This window comes from Tachysurus vachellii, chromosome 5, assembly GCF_030014155.1.
Source record: "Tachysurus vachellii isolate PV-2020 chromosome 5, HZAU_Pvac_v1, whole genome shotgun sequence".
Taxonomy (NCBI): Eukaryota; Metazoa; Chordata; class Actinopteri; order Siluriformes; family Bagridae; genus Tachysurus; species Tachysurus vachellii.
Window position 1 is genome coordinate 9,920,875 of NC_083464.1, and position 23,096 is coordinate 9,943,970.

The 23,096-nt window shown below is 36.2% G+C and overlaps 2 protein-coding genes across 3 annotated transcripts in view; both read right to left on the reverse strand.

The window, feature by feature from the left end:
* reck (reversion-inducing-cysteine-rich protein with kazal motifs) overlaps window positions 1-23,096 on the reverse strand; it is a 121,894-nt gene that overhangs the window by 85,499 nt on the left and 13,299 nt on the right. The gene's annotated exons all lie outside the window — the stretch shown is intronic.
* col15a1a (collagen, type XV, alpha 1a) overlaps window positions 1-23,096 on the reverse strand; it is a 71,721-nt gene that overhangs the window by 12,533 nt on the left and 36,092 nt on the right. The window contains exons 5-30 of one of the 2 annotated variants that reach the window (XM_060869656.1): window positions 21,666-21,758; window positions 21,008-21,131; window positions 20,654-20,694; window positions 20,298-20,501; window positions 19,552-19,578; window positions 18,979-19,032; window positions 18,765-18,842; window positions 18,457-18,513; window positions 18,175-18,312; window positions 14,189-14,242; window positions 14,052-14,087; window positions 13,128-13,259; window positions 12,314-12,379; window positions 12,163-12,198; window positions 11,850-11,891; window positions 10,122-10,184; window positions 8,275-8,310; window positions 8,100-8,183; window positions 7,944-8,009; window positions 5,974-6,036; window positions 4,318-4,407; window positions 3,683-3,718; window positions 2,537-2,590; window positions 2,322-2,378; window positions 1,399-1,458; window positions 1,272-1,313 (exon numbers count right to left, since the gene is read on the reverse strand). In XM_060869656.1, coding sequence (XP_060725639.1) covers window positions 1,272-1,313; window positions 1,399-1,458; window positions 2,322-2,378; window positions 2,537-2,590; window positions 3,683-3,718; window positions 4,318-4,407; window positions 5,974-6,036; window positions 7,944-8,009; window positions 8,100-8,183; window positions 8,275-8,310; window positions 10,122-10,184; window positions 11,850-11,891; window positions 12,163-12,198; window positions 12,314-12,379; window positions 13,128-13,259; window positions 14,052-14,087; window positions 14,189-14,242; window positions 18,175-18,312; window positions 18,457-18,513; window positions 18,765-18,842; window positions 18,979-19,032; window positions 19,552-19,578; window positions 20,298-20,501; window positions 20,654-20,694; window positions 21,008-21,131; window positions 21,666-21,758 — 1,833 coding nt within the window. The remainder of the gene's footprint in view (window positions 1-1,271; window positions 1,314-1,398; window positions 1,459-2,321; window positions 2,379-2,536; window positions 2,591-3,682; window positions 3,719-4,317; window positions 4,408-5,973; window positions 6,037-7,943; window positions 8,010-8,099; window positions 8,184-8,274; window positions 8,311-10,121; window positions 10,185-11,849; window positions 11,892-12,162; window positions 12,199-12,313; window positions 12,380-13,127; window positions 13,260-14,051; window positions 14,088-14,188; window positions 14,243-18,174; window positions 18,313-18,456; window positions 18,514-18,764; window positions 18,843-18,978; window positions 19,033-19,551; window positions 19,579-20,297; window positions 20,502-20,653; window positions 20,695-21,007; window positions 21,132-21,665; window positions 21,759-23,096) is intronic. The other variant, XM_060869657.1, reaches the window with a different exon arrangement.

The following is a 23,096-nucleotide window of genomic DNA, read 5'->3' on the forward strand; positions in this document are numbered from 1 at the left end:
CTGTTCCCAAGTTCAGTGATTGGCTAAAATTTGGCAAACTTGTTATTAGCCAAATAAGATGTATAGTATATAGGATTTAGCTTTAGATTGTGAACTATAAAGAAATGACCAAACAAATTTCACATCAGTCAATTCACTCAGTCGAGGCTTTACACGGTTGTCAAACAATGTTCATAAAGTAATTGGCATGTTTTGACAATCAAACTGAACTTTTGAACTCACACAGACAGACTTCAGATGTTCTACAATGACACAAGTGTCCAATTTAATCCAATACCCAGTGTTCTGTAGGTTTTCCTTCCAATCAAGCAAGAGCAAAACCTGATTCACTTCATTTAATAGTTTTTTCATATTCATTAGAGGCCTTTATATAAGATATATCAGGAGTGTTCCAGCTTGGCTGAAATAAAATCCTTCAGTTACACAAGAATTTTTGTGGATATGACACCTCAGATCTACAGCTACTTCAAGTTATAAAACCTCATGCGATTGCATTATGCAGGATAGACATAGGACAGAGGACAAGCAATATGGTGTTTTGCCAAAATGAAAAAAAATGAGCTAAAACAAACTAAAAAAAATACTCCAGTTTTTTTCAAACCTAATCTCTACCCTGTCTGATTACACCAACCCATTTCCATGTACTGACAAAAGAGTTCACTCAAAATTTTCTCGTAATGAAAGTTTAAGCGCATTTTTAAAAGATTTTAAACAATGCTTTGAACTACACCCAATAATTGTTGATGTCTTGGGATGTGACACCTATGTGAAAATGTCCTATCAAAAATGTTTAAGTTCTAACACAAGGGAAATGCAATAAAAAGTATGTCCAGTTATTTACAATTTTCCAAATGTTTTGTGATATTATAGTGACTCTTGAAGGATTATAAAATAATAAAATTTTAGAGCTTTCATTGAACAATACGTATGAAAATTCTACAAATGTAATATTTAACAGACTGCCCAATAACTGCCCTTATTAGCAGACTCTTAAGTAAGCATTAATAAAATGTTTTCCTGGTCTTTTCTCAGTATTGTCTAACATGCCTAAATGACGTTTATTGTAATCCTACATGTGCTGCTACAGGTCAAACAGATAGATATTGTGTTGAAAATCACTGGATTATTCCTTTCATTTGGAAGACATTACATTTAACTTCATTGACTCTATTTTGACAAAAGCACCATATATCAGTTCTGAGACACACAGTGAGTGTGAAACAGACTCTGTGGGTGAGTCTGTATACCAGTGCACGACCCACGTCACTTACGGCTGTTTTACAGTGGGGCCGTGGAGGAATCGGGAACACTGTCTATAAACATGTGAAGGTACAGTAGACACGGTGAGTCACATTTCAATATGAGCAAGAAAAACAAGGAGAAACAGGTTACACTTACTCCTTTGGGACAGTTGAACATTCCGGGACGTCCAGGTGGGCCGGGGGGACCAGGTGGGCCCTTGTATAGACGGAGGATGGAAGAAGAGAGAGAGACTTTTAATGATGCAAATGATTTTTATTTGCCAAATTTAAGTGTAATAAGCATTGGATTGATAGATAATGAATTTAATGAACGGATATAAATAATGTAATAAACTACAAAATGACCTGAAAAATATTGCTGCTAGTAGTAATAATGGATGAGGTTATCAGAAAGATAAGCACTTAAGTGGCTAAGGCTCTGTTTTGTTGATTGGAACCTCTGTTGACAAGCTACCCTTAACCTTGCTCAAAGCTCCGTGTGTGCCATTATATAGTTGACCCTGTGCTCTGACGAATACATCCAAAGCTTGGACATGTTGAAGAAGAGAATTCCACTGTGCCCTAGTGTATGTCAATAGAAACAACTTTATTTTCTAAATAATATGCATGGACATGGACACCGTAAACAGTTAAATTTCCAAGCTGTTTTCTATGTTTTCTCCATGTGCTGACATGCTGTTGTTTGTAGATTTGCTTTAGAGTGCAAGCCCTCCTTTAAGACCAGAAAAATGTTCTACGTGTCTAATTACAACTCAGTGTGTGTACGCGTTTTAACCACAGAGTTAATGACGCTCTTCATGAAAATAAGCTAAAATGAATAGATTAAAAAAAAAAAAGATTTAGTGATTCCATCCTGGGCTTAAGCATATGGGGAAGCTGTGTATTTTTATTTTACTGTAATGTTCTTCATTGAAGGAAATAACTGCAGAATACTAACTAATTAATATTAGTTTTAATATTATAGCTTTTAATATTAATGCTTTAGTCTTCCCCATGGCTTAACATTCATCAGAAGGATGCTAATATTTCTACAGCTGACTGTACATATGTGATACATACCAGTAATCCATTTGAGTCTCCCTTTTCTCCTTTGCGTCCGTTCAAACCAGGACGACCCTACAACAAGACACAGAAGAGGTCTAAATATTAATGTGCAAACCATATTAACCCCAGTCACAACATTTGGCCATATTTGGAAGCACAACATCTTCATTAAACACAGACAGCCTAAGAAAATATGTTGGATTTGCATGGCAGAACTTATGTTAACTCACTGGGCGGCCAGGAAATCCAAATTCCCCTTTGGGTCCCCTTGGTCCGACCGGGCCCTGTTTGATAAAACCAAACAAAGAAAAATCATGACCTTGAGGCATGACTGTCTTGCAATCAATACTGTAGTCTTTATAACAGGTGCACAGGCAAATGAAGTCAAGCTGCAAGAAGAGCAACGTGCCAGAAGAAAAAAGAGGAAAAAAAGGAAAAGTGTTCCACTTGGTCTATTCCAGTGCAGGCAACTCTGGCCTCACAACATTTTCCAAAACACTTTGAACAGAAGCAGCTGTAGCCATGCAAGAAGAAGGCATGGGGAAGAAATAAGAAAATACTTCAAACTAAAGTGTGGTAAATAAAATACTAGCAAGTCAAATAGTCAGGTATCATCTATCTATCTATATCCATACCTACTTCCTATCTATCTATCTATCTATCTATCTATCTATCTATCTATCTATCTATCTATCTATCTATCTATCTATCTATCTATCTATCTATCTATCTATCTATCTATCTATTAAAATTGTTAGTAGTAATAGTGTTTTGGCACTCACCATTAAACCAGGCAGTCCTATCTATCTATCTATCTATCTATCTATCTATCTATCTATCTATCTATCTATCTATCTATCTATCTATCTATCTATCTATCTATCTATCTATCTATCTATCTATCTATCTATCTATCTATCAAAATGTTAGTAATAATAGTGTCTTGGCACTCACCATTAAACCAGGCTGTCCTGTCCTGTCCTATCTATCTGTCTGTCTGTCTGTCTGTCTGTCTGTCTGTCTATCCATCCATCCATCCATCCATCCATCCATTCATAGAATGTTAGTAATAATAGTGTCTTGGCACTTACCATTAAACCAGGCTGTCCTGTCCTGTCCTATCTATCTGTCTGTCTGTCTGTCTGTCTGTCTGTCTGTCTGTCTATCCATCCATCCATCCATCCATCCATCCATCCATCCATCCATTCATAGAATGTTAGTAATAATAGTGTCTTGGCACTCACCATTAAACCAGGCTGTCCTGTCCTGTCTATCTGTCTGTCTGTCTGTCTGTCTGTCTATCTATCCATCCATCCATCCATCCATCCATCCATCCATCCATAGAATGTTAGTAATAATAGTGTCTTGGCACTCACCAGTAAACCAGGCAGTCCAGGAACACCACTGTCACCCTAAACATGTTAACATTTTCACATAATGAATGAACACATAACAACATCTTCAGAACCAATGGAAATTCATGTTCATGTCAATAACATGCCCACTTGTAAACAATACCACACAACGCTAATGGATCCAAGGCACGGAAACCACACAAATTAGTAATGGAGGAAACACTACACTGAAATATTTGTATAAATGAATCCATGCAAAAAGTTACTGTCACTTTTGTCCAAATAAATCAATGTGAAATCCCATCTTCCAGTCCCTTTTTAAACTGCTTGCTGACATTAACATATTCTTCAGTGCTGACCTTAACACAGTCACAAGCAACACTGCTAGTTTTATGTTATTGTAGACTTAAGTACGAAAGGCAAGAATGATCTGGATCATGTTACCAATGAACATTTGTTAAGATCCATCTATCAGTGAAAAAAACATTTGTTCAATGTAGCATTATACATGTTTATTATTTGGTCTATTTTCATTTCCACAATACTATTAAATCACTTTTAAATGACTAATTATTTTTATGTGCTTTCTGCTCTTTTCATTACCACTTCACTTTTTAAAGCGACTACAAAGATAACGTTCATTAAACAGAAGGCACCTTGAGTCCTTTTGGTCCCTGAGGCCCATGCACTACAGACAACAGTGATCCATCTGCACCAATAGTTATCCCTGGTTCTCCTTTCTCACCCTACATGCATTCATAAACACACACACACACACACATACACAGAGAGAGAGAGAGAGACAAGACATGCATGCACATAAATAACCAGCTGAAAAACAAATAAAAGCAAATCCACACACAATTAGACAAAAAGTTCGAAACTTCAAAACTGTAAATAAAATCATCCATGAATCATTTTATATGTTATATAAATCAGATATAAGGAAACAGATTTATTGAACAAACAATACACAACATGTTTTTTGGTGATGTTCTTCCATTTGACAATATTTTCTAAATTGAATAAACTACGGTCAAATGTATGTACGTGAAGGTACTCTCGAAAAATCTCCGTTTCAAATGCTTTGATCGCTTTGTCGCTTGCTATCATGGACATAAATAGACATAGGGTTAAAGAACACTTAACAAATCTTTTTATTTTAGCACAAAGTTGCAAAGAGATTCTAACCAATTTGTGTGTGTTTCCCCCCCAAAATCAAAATTATCTGAGTTGAGTAAAAACTCCTGACAAGAATTCCATATATCATTGAAATAAATTGCAGGCTTGTGGTTTTGTTATTACACATAAAACACACAAGTGTTATTGTGATTTCAATGAGCAGACTACTAAAATACTGTAACGTGATTTAAAGAGACCTTTCAAGCAAGGCATCACAAATTATACCTGAACTGATAGAGTCTGCAATAGAGGAATGAGTGAAAATACCTCCTAACCTCTGGGCAGGACTGTTTGCTACAGAAAGCAGATGGTTGACATTATTGCCATTAAAATAGGCTCTGCTTGTTATTATATATATATCTATATATATAAGGATTCACATACTTTCCCCTTCAATCATCTTATTTGAGAGTACATATAATTTCCTACAGATTATTGTTTGGGTTGTTTGCTCAAAATATTTACTAGTATGATTTCTAAAGGTCAGATGACAGTTTATGAGGCATTTATGGTGAAATCCAGATAATTACAAAGAAACCCATGAAGTGTTTTTCACAATAGACAAACAAGTACGGCATACATATGCAAGCACATGTGGGCAAGGTAATGTGTGGTATAGCAGTGGATTGCAGGGTGAAAATACACATGCACGCACACACACTCAGGAACTCACACACACACTTTCAGGTTAATATAAACCATATGCCAAAGAAAGCACCCGAGGACCTTTTCAGAAGAGGTTAGTATTGGATAACAATCTCATTCTGTTTGCTGAGTAGGTCTGGACTGAGTTTGCTGGTGTAAGGACTATGTGTGTGTGTGTGTGTGTGTCTGTGTGTGGGTCTGGTAGCGATTAAGCTCTTACACATCACTGCTTTGTACTTGCCAGAAACTCAATATGGAGACACGCTTTAATCTTGAATTGAATGCGTCACCTCTCCGATTAAAATCTAACACATATAGTTTGCTTTTAGTGGCTTTTTGGAATATTGAACTTTTAATATGTCAATGTCAGAAATGACTCGGCATGACAGAAATTACATTTCTGGGTTCCTAAATACTTAACATAACATAACATAAGTGAATCTGTTAGCTGACTTTAGGCCAGGTTTCCTCATCATCAGCCTTACCTTTAACCCTGGGGGGCCCTGAACTCCTGGGATGCCGCGGTCACCCTTTGGCCCTCTTGGCCCCTGAAAAAAATTAAATGCAAAATGAAAACTGGTTAAAAAGGATTGCTTAAAGTCCATCAGTTACCAATAAAGATTCTAATTGATTCCAAATTCCAAATGCTGCATTTGTTAAAAACTTTAAAATGTATATTTTTAAACTGATGTAACAGAAAGTGTGCAGACATTAAACAAACTCACCAATTATTTAAAAGCAAATGTCACTGGCTGGGTGGCTTTATTCCTCTAACACCTCAGCAATTTGCTAATGATCACAATCAATATTTATTAAAGATTGATGCTATTTAATGTTATGAGATTTCTGCAAAAGAAGTTATTTCCTGTTATTGCTTACAACATAACAACTACAAAGAATTACTCTTTCACCGATATTGACTTTTTTCTCAGTTTGTCCTGCTACAGAAAAAAAAAGTTCTTAAGTCTCCTAAAGAAACAGATTTACCTCTAACGGATATAAAGCTTTGACACTGTCTTCTCCTTCCACATATACTTACATCTATTTACAGAAAACTTCACTGCAACAATTTTCTACCGTACCAACACATCTTTAGAATGTTTCTCATTTTTAGATTCGATGGAATATCTGCCAAGTCAAGAGTTATTAATATAGAAATTATGACATATCAGAATGAGTGTTGGTATAAGCATGTGATATGCCGTTTCAGCCTGAACTAGTCTTACTAGTTTTACCTTCTGACCAATCAGGTTGGAGAAATCAATAGCCATTTAAAAAACAAAATACAAAACAAGTATCGCTATATAGACTTTCCAATCGAACTTATATACTGTATATATAGCCTAATCTTCATTAATATTCAAATGCTCTTCTACATAAATACTGTCTTGAGCAGAAAAGTTGAAGACATTTTTCAGCTTGGTGTTTTGAAGTTTTCAGTATAAAGCCCAGCTGGATCTATTATCTTCAATCACAGGCTTTGTATCTGATCTCTTAAAGGAGATTTAAACACAAAATTTAACTTTATAGATGTGAGACTCTAGAGTCCAGACTGCTCCTCTGAAATACAGCAAAAGAAGATATTTTCCTCAGTGTGAAATTAGATCCTTTGAGGAAGAGAAGACTGAGTCTAGGTCAAATACAGACTGGAGACTAGAACTGGTTCGATTTAATGATGCTCTACAGTTTTTATCCTCCTTGATTTTTTTGTCACACTTTGTCCAGGCAGTATGGACAGTAGTGCCTGGCAGTATTTGTCCAGGCAGTATGATTAATGCACTGTGATCATTAGGATCAACATTTACTGTTATAAAAATGATTTTCACACATAATCATTCTGGCATGTTTACACAGTGACACTGAAAGGTTTTTGAATGAATATATAACAATAATACAGAACAATACAAGAACCAAGAACCAAGTTTATATAAGTGTCAGAACTTTGTACCAGTCTGAGATTAATCAGTAACTTTAAAGGAGCAATGAAAACCAGGTTATAACATCATAAACGCACACTATTTGGTTCATAGTGATTTATGTGAATGGTCTAGAGTGTCTCTGCTGTCCTTTATTCTGCATGCTCTTATGAGCTGTAAGCTCATTGACTAAAAATCAACTATTGCTCCTTTAAGCATTTCTGGGTCAGAAAGTCTTTGGGAGTGGGTTTTTCTTTGGTAAAAGAAAGGCTGCTGTGGTATAAAAGACATAAAACACTTCAGTGCTTCTGTATCTCTATTTCACAACGAGCTGAACGGATTCACGCCATTCCTGATCATGTAAGAAGTGTTTTATTTCTTATAGTTCTCACTTTTCTACTGGTGGCACAAACGAAATTGTCACTAATCTGCTATTGCATGATTATTATACCACGTTATTATATGTCAGGATTAGAAAACTACATTTTTTAGGATTCAGCATTATTGACTACCCGTTGAAAGGATGGAAATGTACTCACCAAAGGACCTTGTGGTTCAAAAAGCCCTGTAAAGTTGTAAAGTCCCTCAGTATCATTCAGCATTAACTGCCATGTAGAGAAACAGATAAACAAATGCGTAAGCAATTTTTCAATTGAGGATATAATCTAGATACATGTTAAAATAAATGAACTCACGTCCTGAAGGTTGATGAGAGGTCCGGGAGGTCCGGGCGGCCCTGGTGGACCAGGAAGGCTGACTCCATCTAAACCTCTTTCTCCCTAAACATGTTTGAGTTTACACAAAGATTTACATAGTTGAAATACAGCAGATAGAAATGGATAGTAAGATACAGAATGTTTGGGAACATACCTTCTGCCCTATTTCCCCTTTCTGTCCTTTTTCTCCCTGGATGAAAGACATAGTAAAATAAAACTTCTCAGCATTTGCTGAATTTAAAATCATAAAAATAATAGGAGCTCTGAAATTTTAAATTTAGATGGCTGCCATAACTGGCATAAACTTTCTTGATTGCTTTTTATCCCATTTTTATTTGAAGAATGGTTTAAGAAACCACTACAACATAATCTCAGCAGTCATTTTATTAGGAACAGCTGAGCTTCTGTTTCTTTATGCAGTTATACAATGTGGCAGCAGGTGAATGCATATAACCATGCAGATACAGGTCATGAGCTTCCGTTCATGTGCACATCAAAAACAAGTCTGAGGGGAAAATATGATATCAGAGGTAGAATCTGATAAGCAGAAACAGACTGGTTCAAGCTAACAGGCTTACAATAGCTCATCCTTTACAACCATGATGAATTTTTTTCAGTTGAGACTCCTCAAGAACCCGAACTGAACTGCACATAACAAAGACATACACGCACATGCACGCACACACACACAAACACACACACACACACACACACACACACACACACACACACACTTTGTGTGAAGTGCACTGAACTGTATAAAACTCAAAAACACACCCAAACACTCATTCACTATACATCTATGTCTACAGCAACACACATTAAACTGTTTACCTGCTGTTTCTACACATGCTGTCTTGCACATTCACTCAATTACTGTTTTGCACACCACATTTCAATACATCATCCAACTGCTGCTATTACACAAGTGTATATATTTTTACAAAAACCATCTTTGTTCAGAATTCCTCTATACTGTATAATAGAGAATGCACAATATTTTGTATATATTGTCCTGTAGTGTTTTGTATTGTCTTTTGTCTCACACTGTTTGCAGTCGGCTGCACACGATGCACTTTATGTGGCTTGGACAACTTACTTTAAGTCCTTAGCTCTAGGTTGTTTTATGTAGCACAATGGTCGTGGAGAAACCTCGTCTCATTTCACTATGTACTGTGTCAGTTATATATGGTTGAAATGACAATAAAAGCTTCTTTCTTTGACTTGACTTGAAAAGCCTCTTTGGAAACTTGACACATCAAACATTGAGGTAGCTGAGCTAGAACAGAAGACCACATCAAGTTCCCCTCATGTCAGCCAGGAACATGAATTTGAGGCAACACTGAGCAAAGACTCTATCAAACTAGACAGATGAAGATGGGAAAAATGGCACCTGGTTTTGTTACAAACTTCAACTGTCCAGTTTCAAAGGGTTTCGTCCCACAGAACTGCACTTTCACTAGAGTTTTTTTTGTTTTTGCACCTTCTATATAAACTATATTGTGTGTTACTACAGGAGAGCATTAATTTCTGAAATATTAAAACCTGCCCAGCTGGCACCAACAATCAATTCCACTAAAATCACAGTTTTTCTCAATTCTGATATACAGTGGTGTGAAAAAGTGATGGTTTCCTGATTTTGTATTTTAACAGGGGGGCAAACACTTTTTCCACTCAGGGCCATGTAGGTTTGGATTTTGTTTTCCATTAATAATAAAAACCTTTATTTAAAAACTGCATGTTGTGTTTACTTGTGTTATGCCTAATATTTAAATTTGTTTGATGGTCTGAAACAAACATGCAAAAAAATAAAAAAATCAGGAAGGGAGCCAACACTTTTTCAAACCACTGTACGATAAGGACATTGACTGAAGTGTAGTGTCTAATATTTCTAGCAGATTTAATGCATCCTATGTGCTAAAAGCCAAATGTTAGAGCTAAATAATGCTGATAATGTTGTGTTATTTTTAAGGTTTTACTTAAGGATCAGGATATACTGACATTTCTTCCAGGAAGTCCAGGTAGTCCAGGTTTCCCTTCAGATCCTGCAGGTCCAGGCTCCCCCTAGAGGTGCATATGAGAAATAAACTTCAGAAAATCATCATCTTCTTATGTCTACTTTTAAATAGTAAAATAGGTATTCAGATTCTATAAACACATGAATATTCTGCTCTACCGCTGATAAAATTATTGATAAACTGATGTCACACTTGTATGTCGTATGCATATTGAACTAAAACCCTTTAACTGTGCTTTTCTCCAGTGTGGAATATATAAGTTCAAATAGACAGACAAGCTTTTTTCTCTATTAAGCGACACATTTGGATGCTGAAATATACCTATATAGTTAAAGTGACAGCATGAAAACCAAAATCAATGTAAATCAGAAACCAAAAGATGTCTTCCTCCTGTATAATGAGTGTAAAGGAAGGGTTAAAGATGAGTGTCGAGATCTTCTGACCGCAGATGTGCTGTTTGATCATTTTTTGCACAGTAGGGATTATTAAGTAAATTAAATCCTAATGGGAAGCAAATGGGTGGAAACTGCAGGCTTCCTTTGGCAATGAGGAACAGGAAACTTGGGGCCTCATTTATCAAATATCATCATGTGAGCACAGTCCATGTTTGAGAAGAAAAAAGTGACAAATAAGAATCTAAGTGGAATTTAACAATCATAAATCACAGATGGTTCTATCATCTGCAGATAGTAAAATATTAAGTTGACTGAGTTATGACAAAAAAGAAAAAAATTGAATTTTCTCTAAAATAAATTGGGAGTAGCTCGCCAAGTTAAGAAATGGAAGTTCCAGGTTCATAAATACAAGGTTATGACTGATATTTTGGTCAAAAAATAAGTTAACTATGTGATATTTCATTCTCATTTATAATAATAATAATAATAATAATAATAATAATAATGATAATAATGATAATAATTATTATTATTATTATCATTATTATTATTATTATTATTATTGTCGTTATTATTATTCGTTTATTATTATTATTATTATTATTATTATTATTATTATTATTATTATTATTAATATTATTATTATTATATCTTTTTTGCCGCAGTTTTCTGGAGAGGCTGGGGATAAAGAAAGTTCTAGCTGTGGATGTTTTATGTATGCTTAATGAATTTAATAGAGTAGGAATTTATTATTATTATAAAATAATAATATTATTATTTATTATTATATTTAGCGATTATTTCTAAAAAAAAAAAAACAGGTCTAACGTACACGCTGGTCTTAAAATGCTGAAATGTTTTTCAATATTACAGTAACAATTTCAACACTCAGTATTTCAGCAACTCCAAAAACATCACAAATATACAGTATTAGCGTAGTACTACTGTATGTGCAAGGTCCTCGAACTGAAGTTTCCCATGTGTTAGCAAGTTTTCTCTGTGAGTCTGTGTGTGTGCATATGTGTGTGTGTTTGTATACTTGTAATCTATTGTAAAACGCTTTCAAATAAGACAAAATGAATTCTTGTTTGGAAGAATTCTTGTTTATTCCTTTCAGAATAATAGCGATTTATGTTCCTAAAGGGTGTTTTAATGGGTGTAAAATATCTTTGACATGCTAAGTTTAGTAATTTTATTAAGATTAAGCTCAAGGATGAGCCAGGTACAACCTCATAATACCAAAGTCACTAAACATCTAATTATGATCATTATAACTGATTGTGTTTGCAGTTGTGGTCATAAAAACAAGTACTAACCTTCTGTGAAGTGCCTGGAAGACCGTTCAAACCATCTTTTCCCTGAATCATTAAAATACAACAGATCCAATGGATTTTAGTTAATGAAATACCTTCAAACATTAACACACTCATACTTTAAGTATTATACACTGTGCATGTATTTTTGAGTAATTTTGAAAAGCAAAACATACTATGTGCTTTTTGAACAGAATGGCAAAATGGGAATGCACATAAAATCAAAATTAAAACATTAAAAACAAATAAGATATTCACATAAATAACCGATAAAACATAATTCTAATAAGTTCCTGTCATTTTAAAGAGGTAATACCTGTGGTCCTGGGGGCCCAGGCAAACCAGGAATACCCTGAATGAGAATATTGAGAGACTTGAGTTTGAAAACAAATACAAATTTGTAAACAACTATAAGACAAATACAAGAATTCTGCTAAATTCTAAAAAAAAAAAAAAAATGCACTTACAGGAGGCCCTCTAGGGAGAATCGGCCCAAAGCCACTGCCTCCTCCCACTCCTGAGCCCTCAGAATCCTGCACGCACACACACACACACACACACACACACATGGAATGTGTTCTCCAGCTCTACTGTATACAGTATATCAGTTTTTAAATAGGATTTGGGAGAACTCAAATGCCAGTTTGAAGCTGTTTGTGTAACCAACCAGAAAACTGTTTCAAATTAAATCGTTCTCAAATGTGGATCAGCTGTATTCAACACAGAATGATAAATGAGCTGTCATTCATTCATTCATTCATTTTCTACCGCTTATCCGAACTACCTCGGGTCACGGGGAGCCTGTGCCTATCTCAGGCGTCATCGGGCATCAAGGCAGGATACACCCTGGACGGAGTGCCAACCCATCGCAGGGCACACACACACACTCATTCACTCACGCAATCACACACTAGGAACAATTTTCCAGAGATGCCAATCAACCTACCATGCATGTCTTTGGACCGGGGGAGGAAACCGGAGTACCCGGAGGAAACCCCCGAGGCACGGGGAGAACATGCAAACTCCACACACACAAGGTGGAGGCGGGAATCGAACCCCGACCCTGGAGGTGTGAGGCGAACGTGCTAACCACTAAGCCACCGTGCCCCCCCTAAATGAGCTGTCATCAGTGCTAAAATATCAGATGATCTGCTGTTCTTTGGCTGTGGTGTTCACACAAAAAAATAAAAAGTGATAATAGTGGCCTCTGGTGGATTTCAAATAAAATGACTTTAAATATTAAGTTCTAATCCAGATTATAAAGGATGTCCTGAAACTCACCAGTACATCAAAACTAAAGCGTGCAGGTGGACCTGGAGGTCCTGGGGGTCCTCGTGGGCCAGGTATTCCAATTGGGCCTTCTGTTCCTGCTGCTCCTGGTTGTCCTGGGAGGCCTGGCTTCCCTGAGTCACCCTTAAAAAGAAATAATTCTGATATAATTCATAAATAAAGAGCAAAAGAAAGGAATAAAACATGATTTTATAGGAAGAACAACAGTGGGGTGGTAACAAGAAAACAAAGTGGAGTAACTGTTATAAAGAGGGTAATAATGACATCACCAAAAAAAATGTTTTATTTCTCTTATACCACAGTAATTTGCCAACAAATATATATTTTTATTGATTAAAGAGATACATTCTATACATTTTAAACTCTTTACAGTTACATTTAATATTTTCTATTCTAACAGCTTTAAACATTCATCAAATTCAATCACTCTCATGCCATCTCCAAATATTTATTGTGACAAACTTGGACAAAAATTTTTTTGGACTTTTTTAAGACTTTAATGCGGTTTATATCACCAAAACAAAAAGATTTGCGTTTGAAATCTTCACGTTCCATCTTTACTTTTGTTTGATACAAAGTTCTGACACTGGACATCTCCTATAGAAAACCTACTTAAAACATGTTCGTAAGGAGTGTCCGTCATATGAGTTTCTGTTTAAGATGTTACTATAGCAACTATAAATTACAATGAGCCCATGAGTAAAAAACTGTAGTTTGACTTGTAGCCAAACTACAGTCAGAAAATTAAACATCTTCTGAACAATTAGATTAGAGAAATCGATAGTGCTGTGCTATGAATGAAACTGGCTGTTATATGTACATAAAAGTGCATTTAATGTAGATATGAATAGCTACTGAAATAAAAGAACTATATGCTGACAGCTGTTATGTCAGTAAAGACGGTCACTGCATTACCTTTTGTCCTGTGTTCCCGGGTAAACCAGCTTCACCCTGTTCCCAAAAACATTTAAGAAAAAAATTATGAAAGTGAAGCCGAGACAACAGAGACAGCAACAACTAACAAAATATAAACTATTTAGTGTTTATATTACCTTCTCTCCTTTTTGGCCTGCTTTTCCTGGTTCACCATCTCTGCCGTTAACACCCTGTTAGAGCCATGAAAGTAGAATTATTTCTTCTTCCCTGAATTTGTTTAACTTCCGAAACTCTGGTCTTAACAGAGACAGAGACTATCAGTCCTGAAAAATGATGGAAAATTCTGAGAATGGAAATCCTGTCTACTATTTGTGTATAAACCGCTACACTCAAAACATATTCAACTCTAAACATATTCATGATTTTTATTTTCAATGAAAAGACAAAGCTTGTACATGAAGATATGTTCCATTTGGACAAGAAGCTAAATGAAGCTAAAAAAGACTTAGTAGTACAGCGTTTGACACTAAAGTCTCAACAGGATTATAGGCTGCTGTATATACAGTATACTGTGTATATGTAACTTAACACTGGTTAGCAAAGCTCAAAAGCAGTGTTGGGCCTCTTAGCAGCAGGTTTTGAAATAAAATGGAGACATAAAAAAAGCTTAAAAAATAGCAATAAATAAATAAATAAACAAATAAACAAATAAATATTTTGCAGAGTTTTTGTGTAGGCAATTATTTATTATTTTTTTTAATAGGAATATTTGATGAATGAATTGGTGAAATTGCAAGCACAAGATTCTTATTTTAAGATCCTGCCAGGCAATACACACAGGTAATTACTTTCCAGGAGATCGGTACTCATGTTCAATGCACATGAATTAAACAGGGCTTTGGCTGAATGAGGTTTGTGATGATACAAAACATCTTAGCCCAAATTTGTGTGAACTCCTCCAAATATTGCCAAGTTTGCTTGAGTTTGTGTAAATTTCTGTGAATGCAAAATCTGAGAGGGATTTAAAAACTGCAATTCTAATTTTAAAGATTCTTCATTGATAAACAAAGAATGTATATTTTATAATTTGAACAAAAAATATATATTATATATACAGTATATACTGTATATATATATAAGGTAGTACAGACAATCTATGGACAGTCTATATTTACTTCATATAGACTTAGCATTTAAACATGAACTATTCTATAATACTCATCCTATCCTATCATACTCATCACATTCTTTTGTTCTGTAAATATAATAAAGTAAATCATTATAGTCACACATTGGTGCTGTGAATCAAAATCATTGAATCAAATCATGATTCAATGGATTTATCAACAGTGAATTGACACTTGCTTAAGTTTGAGAAAGTTCAAGGTTGAGAATGAAAAGTTAGGTGAAGAGTTGATTGGACTTATTAAAAGGCAGCTTCCCCCCAAAGACACAGTGAGGTTTCATGTTCCAGGAAAAGTTCCAGTTCCAGTTAAATGGCATCAGCACAGTGTGCATGCACACACACACACACACGCACGCGCACACCCCCCCCCCACCCACACACGCACGCACACACCCACCCACACACCGACACACCCACACACACATTTCTAATATTCTAATTTCTACACACATTTCAATAAAATATTCTTAAAATATGTCTGTTTACGCAGTCCATATGTTTAAACATGTTTTCATTTCTAAATTCAATGAATACTCCAATCTATGATCAATACTTCTTAACATGTACCATTTAAATCACATTAAATAATAGTTATTCTGGTAAAATCCTCTTTACAATTACACAATACTCTTTTCAAAATAACCAGAATACACGATTTCTGACAAATACCTGCAAAATAGCACTTGGGCAAAGAAACATATTCTCCATCCTCAGATATGTCACAGCCAGTTAAGGTTTGGATGAGAATCAAACATGACACACTCAAACATGAAGGGAGGATTTTTTAAATCACTGGCCAAGGTTTAGATGGCAAAATGTCAAATCTGTGTATCCAATGGAAATGTATTGTTTGTGTGCTGGAAGGACAGACCACACAAGAGGAAAGGTTTAACATGCGTACAGTACCAAGCACTTTTACACCAAAAAATAAATCATGCATCTTGTGGCACTGTATTAATGCTGACTGTGTGACACTACAGTTAGATAAACTTAATAAAGCATTAAGCATTCTTTTTTGTACACCTACACATTTATTCTTTAATAGTAGTCCATGAAGTTGAGATAAACATAATGAAGTATCATAATGCAAAGCTAAAAAAAATTATTTACAGCAACCTTCCTTAAAACAGTTATATAATCCTTCATGGTCTACATTAAAAAATAAATTTATTTTTGCAACTCATTGATTACACTTTATAGATAGCAAAGAGAGTTTGGTTGGACGAAATCTCTCATCGGATATATAAATCAGATTCCATTTGCGTTTATTTTAAACTGCAGTTTATACTGTTTCCGAATGATCAGATCTATAAAGTCATATTAGTGCCAACCAGAGACAAACAAACAACTGCTACTCTCAGAAAATTCATATATATACTCTGGTACTACAGGTGTCTGTTCCTTTCCAGAGATCTACAAGCTACAATCTTTCTGAGAAGTACAATTGTATGTACCTGTACAAGGAACTAGAAGTTACTGTTTGTGTCATAAGATGCATGCTCCTGTCTGAAAACCTACAGGCTCCTGCTACTTACAGAAGTCCCTGCAACTATAAGTACTGAATACAGTATGTTCTGGCCCAGAGACCTTCAAGCTTATGCTTTATATTAAAGGACCACTAGTTCCTGTGCCTTTGCAGAGGACTATGTGTTCAGGCATCTGTCGAGACTACAGGCTTATGCTTCTGTCCTAAGGACTACAAGTTCCTGCTTCTGTCCAGAGATCTGCTAGTGTCCTCTTCAGTACAAAAGGTTCCTCTTGTTTTTTTTTTTTTTAGATAAACTCCTGTTCTTATCTTCTTGTGACCTACAAGATATGTCCAGAAGAATAAAATTCAAGTTTATGCTCCAACCTCCACCATTAATGCCACCCTGCACCCTACACTTCAATAATAATTACCGTATATTAAGACTCTTAATTCCTGTCAAGGTTTCCTGTTTGTAATCCATATCTCTCACATACATAATAACAAATTCAGGCATACACACATACATACAGTAGGTGCAAAGGAAAGAAAACGCGGCATGCTATAGGCCGGAGGTCACAATGTGCAATTTTGCCAGGTGCATGCAAGTGGAACATGTTTAGGGGAAATCCTGCCTTTTGTGGCCTGTGGCATTAATTTGCCAGCTGGGGCCAGACGCTATACCTCAACTACGTCCAGGTCTGAGCCAAGCTTAAATACAGACTCAGTATCAATCCCAGACTCAACATCAAATCCAGAACCAGAATGAAATCCAGAACCAGAATGAAATCCAGACCCCGCATCAAATCCAGACCCTGCATCAAATCCAGACCCACTAAACCAGTCCTCAATTATCTGAAAGAGAGCATGGATCATCTGATTCAGAATGTGACACACCAAAAATGAAAACATTGGGTGTTCAGGATCTATCTAACCAGCCTGTAAGGTAATGTAGGAAGTGACAAGACATCCTAGTGCTTTGGAAAGGAAGTGCTACCATACTAAATATGAGCATAGTTTCTGCTGTGCTATTCAAGAATCATATGTCTGGATTCTAGTTAAAATCTTAAGAAGTTTTTTAATGAAAATACAGGTGAGTGACAAATTTAAGAAAAAGTCAAGATAATCTGTGTTAGTGTTGGGCCTCCACCAGATGCCAGAACAGCATCAATGAACCATAGCACAGATTCTACAAGTCTGTGCAACTGTACTTCATCTGGTGTTTTGCTGGCAGTAGTGGTAGTGGTCGCTCCAAATTGGGTTAAGATATGCTGAAAAAATAGGTTTTAGACAAGTTTTATCCTTCTGAAAACATTCAGTGAGTGCTGTGCCCTATCTATGGAGGCATTATTATCCAGGAAGAGACCACTTTCATCAAAAAAGAAACATAGCCTCATAGTAGGCTAAAGGTGATCACAAACAATTTTCAGTGATCCTCCTTTTACCTAGTTTGTCATCTGTCTGTACATAACATGTTCATAATTAATTTGAATTTGCAAGAGAATACTCACTGGAATTCCTGGACTACCCATCACCCCATCCTTCCCATCTTTCCCTGGAGCCCCTGGAGGTCCCGTTGGACCAGGAGAGAGACCTGGGGGGCCAGGTGGACCAGGCTGCCCTGGAGGTCCTGGAGGCCCAGGTTGACCCTGACAAAGACATATCAAATCCAAGAACTTCAAAGCCTTACAGTATTTATTATGTATATACATAATCCTACAATTTGGACCTGCAAACCATACCTCAACCATGTTCTCTGATGCAAATACATACTGGGAGATAATAAAACTCACCCTAATAACCTCTGTGTCACTGTCAAAGTCCTCAAATCCAGAACCATCAATGGCATCCTGCATGTGCCCAGAGAACACAGGGTAAAGCTTACATTAAGAGACATTACAGTGTAGCCATGTAATTAGTGAGCCAATTATAGGTGCTTGTACACTTTCCTTAAACCCAGTTCTTTACAAATGAGTTTTTCTGTTTCCTGTTTCTTTCAATTTTGTAATGACTGAACTAATGTTAAACTATTATGTACAGATGGATAGTAAATGTTTCACTTTTTTACGAACATTGCCCAGGTGTAAAAGTGAGCACATACCACATATCGGGGTGTCCCTGATCTTCCTGCTGGTCCCGGAGGCCCAGGGGGTCCAGGCAGACCAACTCCAGGATCACCCTTAAAAAAGGTAAACTTTTAGTTTATTTGGATTTTCTCATCTACAGTAGCCTAAAACTCATATAAGAATAGTCTCTACTCAGAACAATAATCAATGGTCATTATCAAATCTACAAAGTGTATAGATTATGTGTACCTTTTCTCCCTTTATTCCTGGATCACCTGGTATACCTGGGAACCCTGGATTTCCCTGAACAGACAACCAAAGAGAAACATCAATGTAGCTCTAAAAAAATGATAGACTTTAAAAAGAGAAACACACACACACACACACACACACACACACACACACACACACACACACAGAATTCTTACTCAAAAAAAAGGGGATAATAGGAGGTCAGACTGCTGGTTTAATCAAGCACACAGGTATTGGTAGAAGATGCAGGTATTATTCTTTAAGCAAAATCAGAGAAAGATCAAAGGCTCTGGGGTCCACTACAGGCCCATTCTTCTTCTTAATCAATAGGTCATGTCAAACACACTCAACAGTCCACCATGTTTTTGGGATGTGAAAGAAAACCTGATATCCCGGAAAGGAAAACCACATGGACACAAAGAGAAAATGCAAAAAGTCACAAAGTAAAAATAAACCAAGCTCATGACTGAATCGAGGACCCTGAAGCTGTGAGGCAGCAGCATTACCTACCAACATTTCAAGCTGAAACTTAGACAATTAGTTAAGAATAAATTACCAAATCATACTCACTCGTTCTCCATTGTCTCCACGACTACCCTGAAAAGTCCAAAAATTCCTTTATTATAAATCTGATGATTCATCAGCTGATCAGATTATCACAGAGATATAAATATGACATGGTGGTGTTGCGTCAGTGGTTAAGATGTTAAACTACTCATTGGAAAGTTGTGAGTAGCTTCACCAAGCTCCAGCTCCACCAAGCTGCCATTGCTGGGCCCTTGAACAAGGGCCCTCAATTGCTCACTTGTACAAGTGAGATAAATGTAAGTCACTCTGGATAAGGGTTGCTCTAGATGTAAAATATACTGGGCCATTTATCATACAGTCTGAAAGAATTGATTTTGATTTTAGATCTATCACCGTGTATATAAATAATATACAATATGAAATACAGCTGTATATTATCTACATGCATTTTTAACTGATTTAGTCTTTCAAACCAGCAGGATATTGAGCGATGTTGTTAGTGAATGATTAGCTTGTATGCTTTCTGATTAGCTTGTAGGTTTACAAAATGATATAAATTATCTGAAGTAAACAAGAAGTTTCACTTGAAAAACAATCTAAATGACAATCTCACCATGGTTAAATACAACAAACAGTTTCAGAGTTATTATTTATATATTTAAGTCACGTTTATAATACGTTTTTACCCCAAAGACTTGAACAGATTCCAGGTTCCAGGCAACAGTATTCATGTTTATTAATCATGCTCAGAGAAACTAGCTATAATGAAAGCACACAGATGTACTTACAGGAAGGCCGTCCTTCCCTGGTTCACCTTTAGGTCCTGGTATTCCTAGAGGGCCCTGAGCACCCGGCTGTCCTACCCAAGATGAGCTGTCTCCCTTAGGGCCATATGAGCTTGCAGTGCCTGGGGGTCCTTGTGGGCCAGGTGGGCCTGGAGGCCCAGGTTCACCTTTCTCCCCTTTATGCACTGGCATCATAAGTGGATAATCCTGAGCAAGACCAAATGATAAAATGAGTAATGGATGTGAGATTTAAGCAGCTATTAATTCCCCAAATGGAATGACCTGTTGGATAATGAATGATGTATATGGAAATGAATATGATTTTGTTCTTATAATAATGGAAAAAAAAGATTTCTTACATCTCCTTTATGATATACAGCTTTCTCTGGCCTGCTCGGCTCTGTGCAAACAAGTAGGAAGATATTATTATCATTATTTATCAAAGGTGAAAGAAAACCAGTGTACAAATATATGGATTGTTGCTTTTTCAGTATGCCAGAGTCATACCTGTCTATACTTAATACTGCTCAATACTGCATATATTACAAATAGATGCTTAAATAAATTTTAGTAATATTTGGAAAATGCTGTCAGAAAACCAAATTAAACTGCAACTAGAAATCTCTGTAAACAATTGGATTTATTTAAATCATTAACAAAATAAAGAATCTAATCACAAACCAGTACTCACAGGTCACTGTACAATTACTCACCTCTCTCAGTAAGCACCAGGTCCTGACCTGAGGACTCTGTCTCCAAGTCTTCATCATCAAATGGAGCCTCAGAAGATGCTTCAGTAGGGGGCGCTCTAACCGGAAGTGTCTGATCTTCATCAGGCTGAAGGGAACAGTAGGAACATAGTTTTTCATAAACATTTTAAGCACATTTATGATGTAATAATAATCTGCAATAATCTCTGAAATAAACAATTAAAAATACTAAAACGTTATTGCAGAAAAAACAAGGTTAACTACTATATTTAATGTAAATAGATGCATTAAGGTGAATTTAATGAATAACCCATCAAAGCTAACATTTCTAATGTATTCTGGAAAACCTGGATACAAAACAGGCAGCTGTAAAAGGGTAGCAGGATGCTCAAGGTGTGCGAGTGTCTAAGAGAGAGAGCATGTGTGTGTATCTATGTGTGTGTGTGTGTGAGAGAGAGAGATAGAGAAAGAAAGAGAGAACGAAAGATTGAGTGCAAGTGTGTGTGTGAAAGAGAGAGAGCTAGAGAGAGAAAGAAAGAGAGAGAGAATGATTGCGAGAGAGTGTGTGTGTGAGAGAGAGAGCAAGAGAGAGAGAGAGAGAGAGAGAGAGAGAGAGAGAGAGAGAGAGAGAAATTGAGTGTGTGTGTGTGGATCGGCTTACTACAGGGTAGTGTCTCTCCTCATGTACTTTCTTTACTTCGTCTGTGGTCTCTGTGTCATAATATTCATCATCACCACTGCCATACCCAGATGCCTGCAACAAAACACACACACACACACACACACACACACCTTATCAACACCCCATTCATTTGATTCATATCAATTAAATGGACGGTCATTCTCATGGCTGGAATTGTGATGCATCAGGAGCCTTTTCTGGGAACACATTTTCACATACACTGAGTATAAACATCAGTCACATAATTTATCAGTGTAAAAATGTCCAGATTAAAATGTTTTAATCATCCAATTATATTTATTAGCCCACTTACCTGTGAAGCATGTCTAGGTCAAATTGTTCTGTTGCAAAGCCAAAAACATGATATTGCTAGCCATCATTCTCCATCTAGTGGTCAAGACTCTCAACAGTCTTGTATTGTCCACTAGATGGAGCAATATCTCAATTTTAGACCAGTGTACCAACACTAAATCAAGTGTTCTTTAGTCATAGCTGTTAAAGGACACATCTGGTCACACACTTTAACACACAAAGGCATCATTTGCTCCTGTGAGTCTACCGATGAGTCAATAATTAGTCATATGAGAAAACATAAATCATGACTAAAATATAAGAAATATAAACTGACCTATTCAACTTTATAGTTTTAACAAAGCTCATGCAGGATTCACCAGTGGCAATCACTTACTTGCTTATAAATATTTTCTGATTTCATTTTGACTACATCACCATGCACAAGCCTGCAAAAATGATCAAGTAATAATACCATCATCTCCCCTGCCCACTTTTTGCTATTGCAGCTATCATCAAGTCAGCTACATTGATACCTCGATACGAGTTTAATTCTTTCCTTGACCTTGCTCGTATCTCAAATTGCTCGTATCTCAAAGCAATTTTCCCCATTTAAATTAATTGAAATCCCATTAATCCGTTCCAGCTCGCAAAATTCCACTCCAGTTGTTTTGTTTATGTGTTTTGAATGTGAAAAATGTACAGTACCTGTATTTATAAATGACAAATATTGTATAAAAACATACAGTAATAAAAGAGTATGTTAAAAAAAATAAACTGGTTTTACTTTACGGAAGATGCGCACGGAGGTGTTGGGGGAGGAGTAAACAGGCGGAGGAGTTAGGAGGAATTACACTTTCACTTTCGTTCACTTACTCGCACTCTTAATGCTACTTTACACTTAAATGGAACTTAACTAAACTTCATTTAGAGCGGGGAGAGCAGCAACTAGAAAATAGAATAGACCCCTGTATAACAGAACCATTAATCATGCATAGAGTTAAAAATAGGAAAGGAAAATAATAAATGAATAAATGGATAAATAAATAATTAAATAATTAGAGAGCGAGAGGGAGAGAGAGAGAAAAATATGTGGAGATCTATGATGTAAACTGGTAC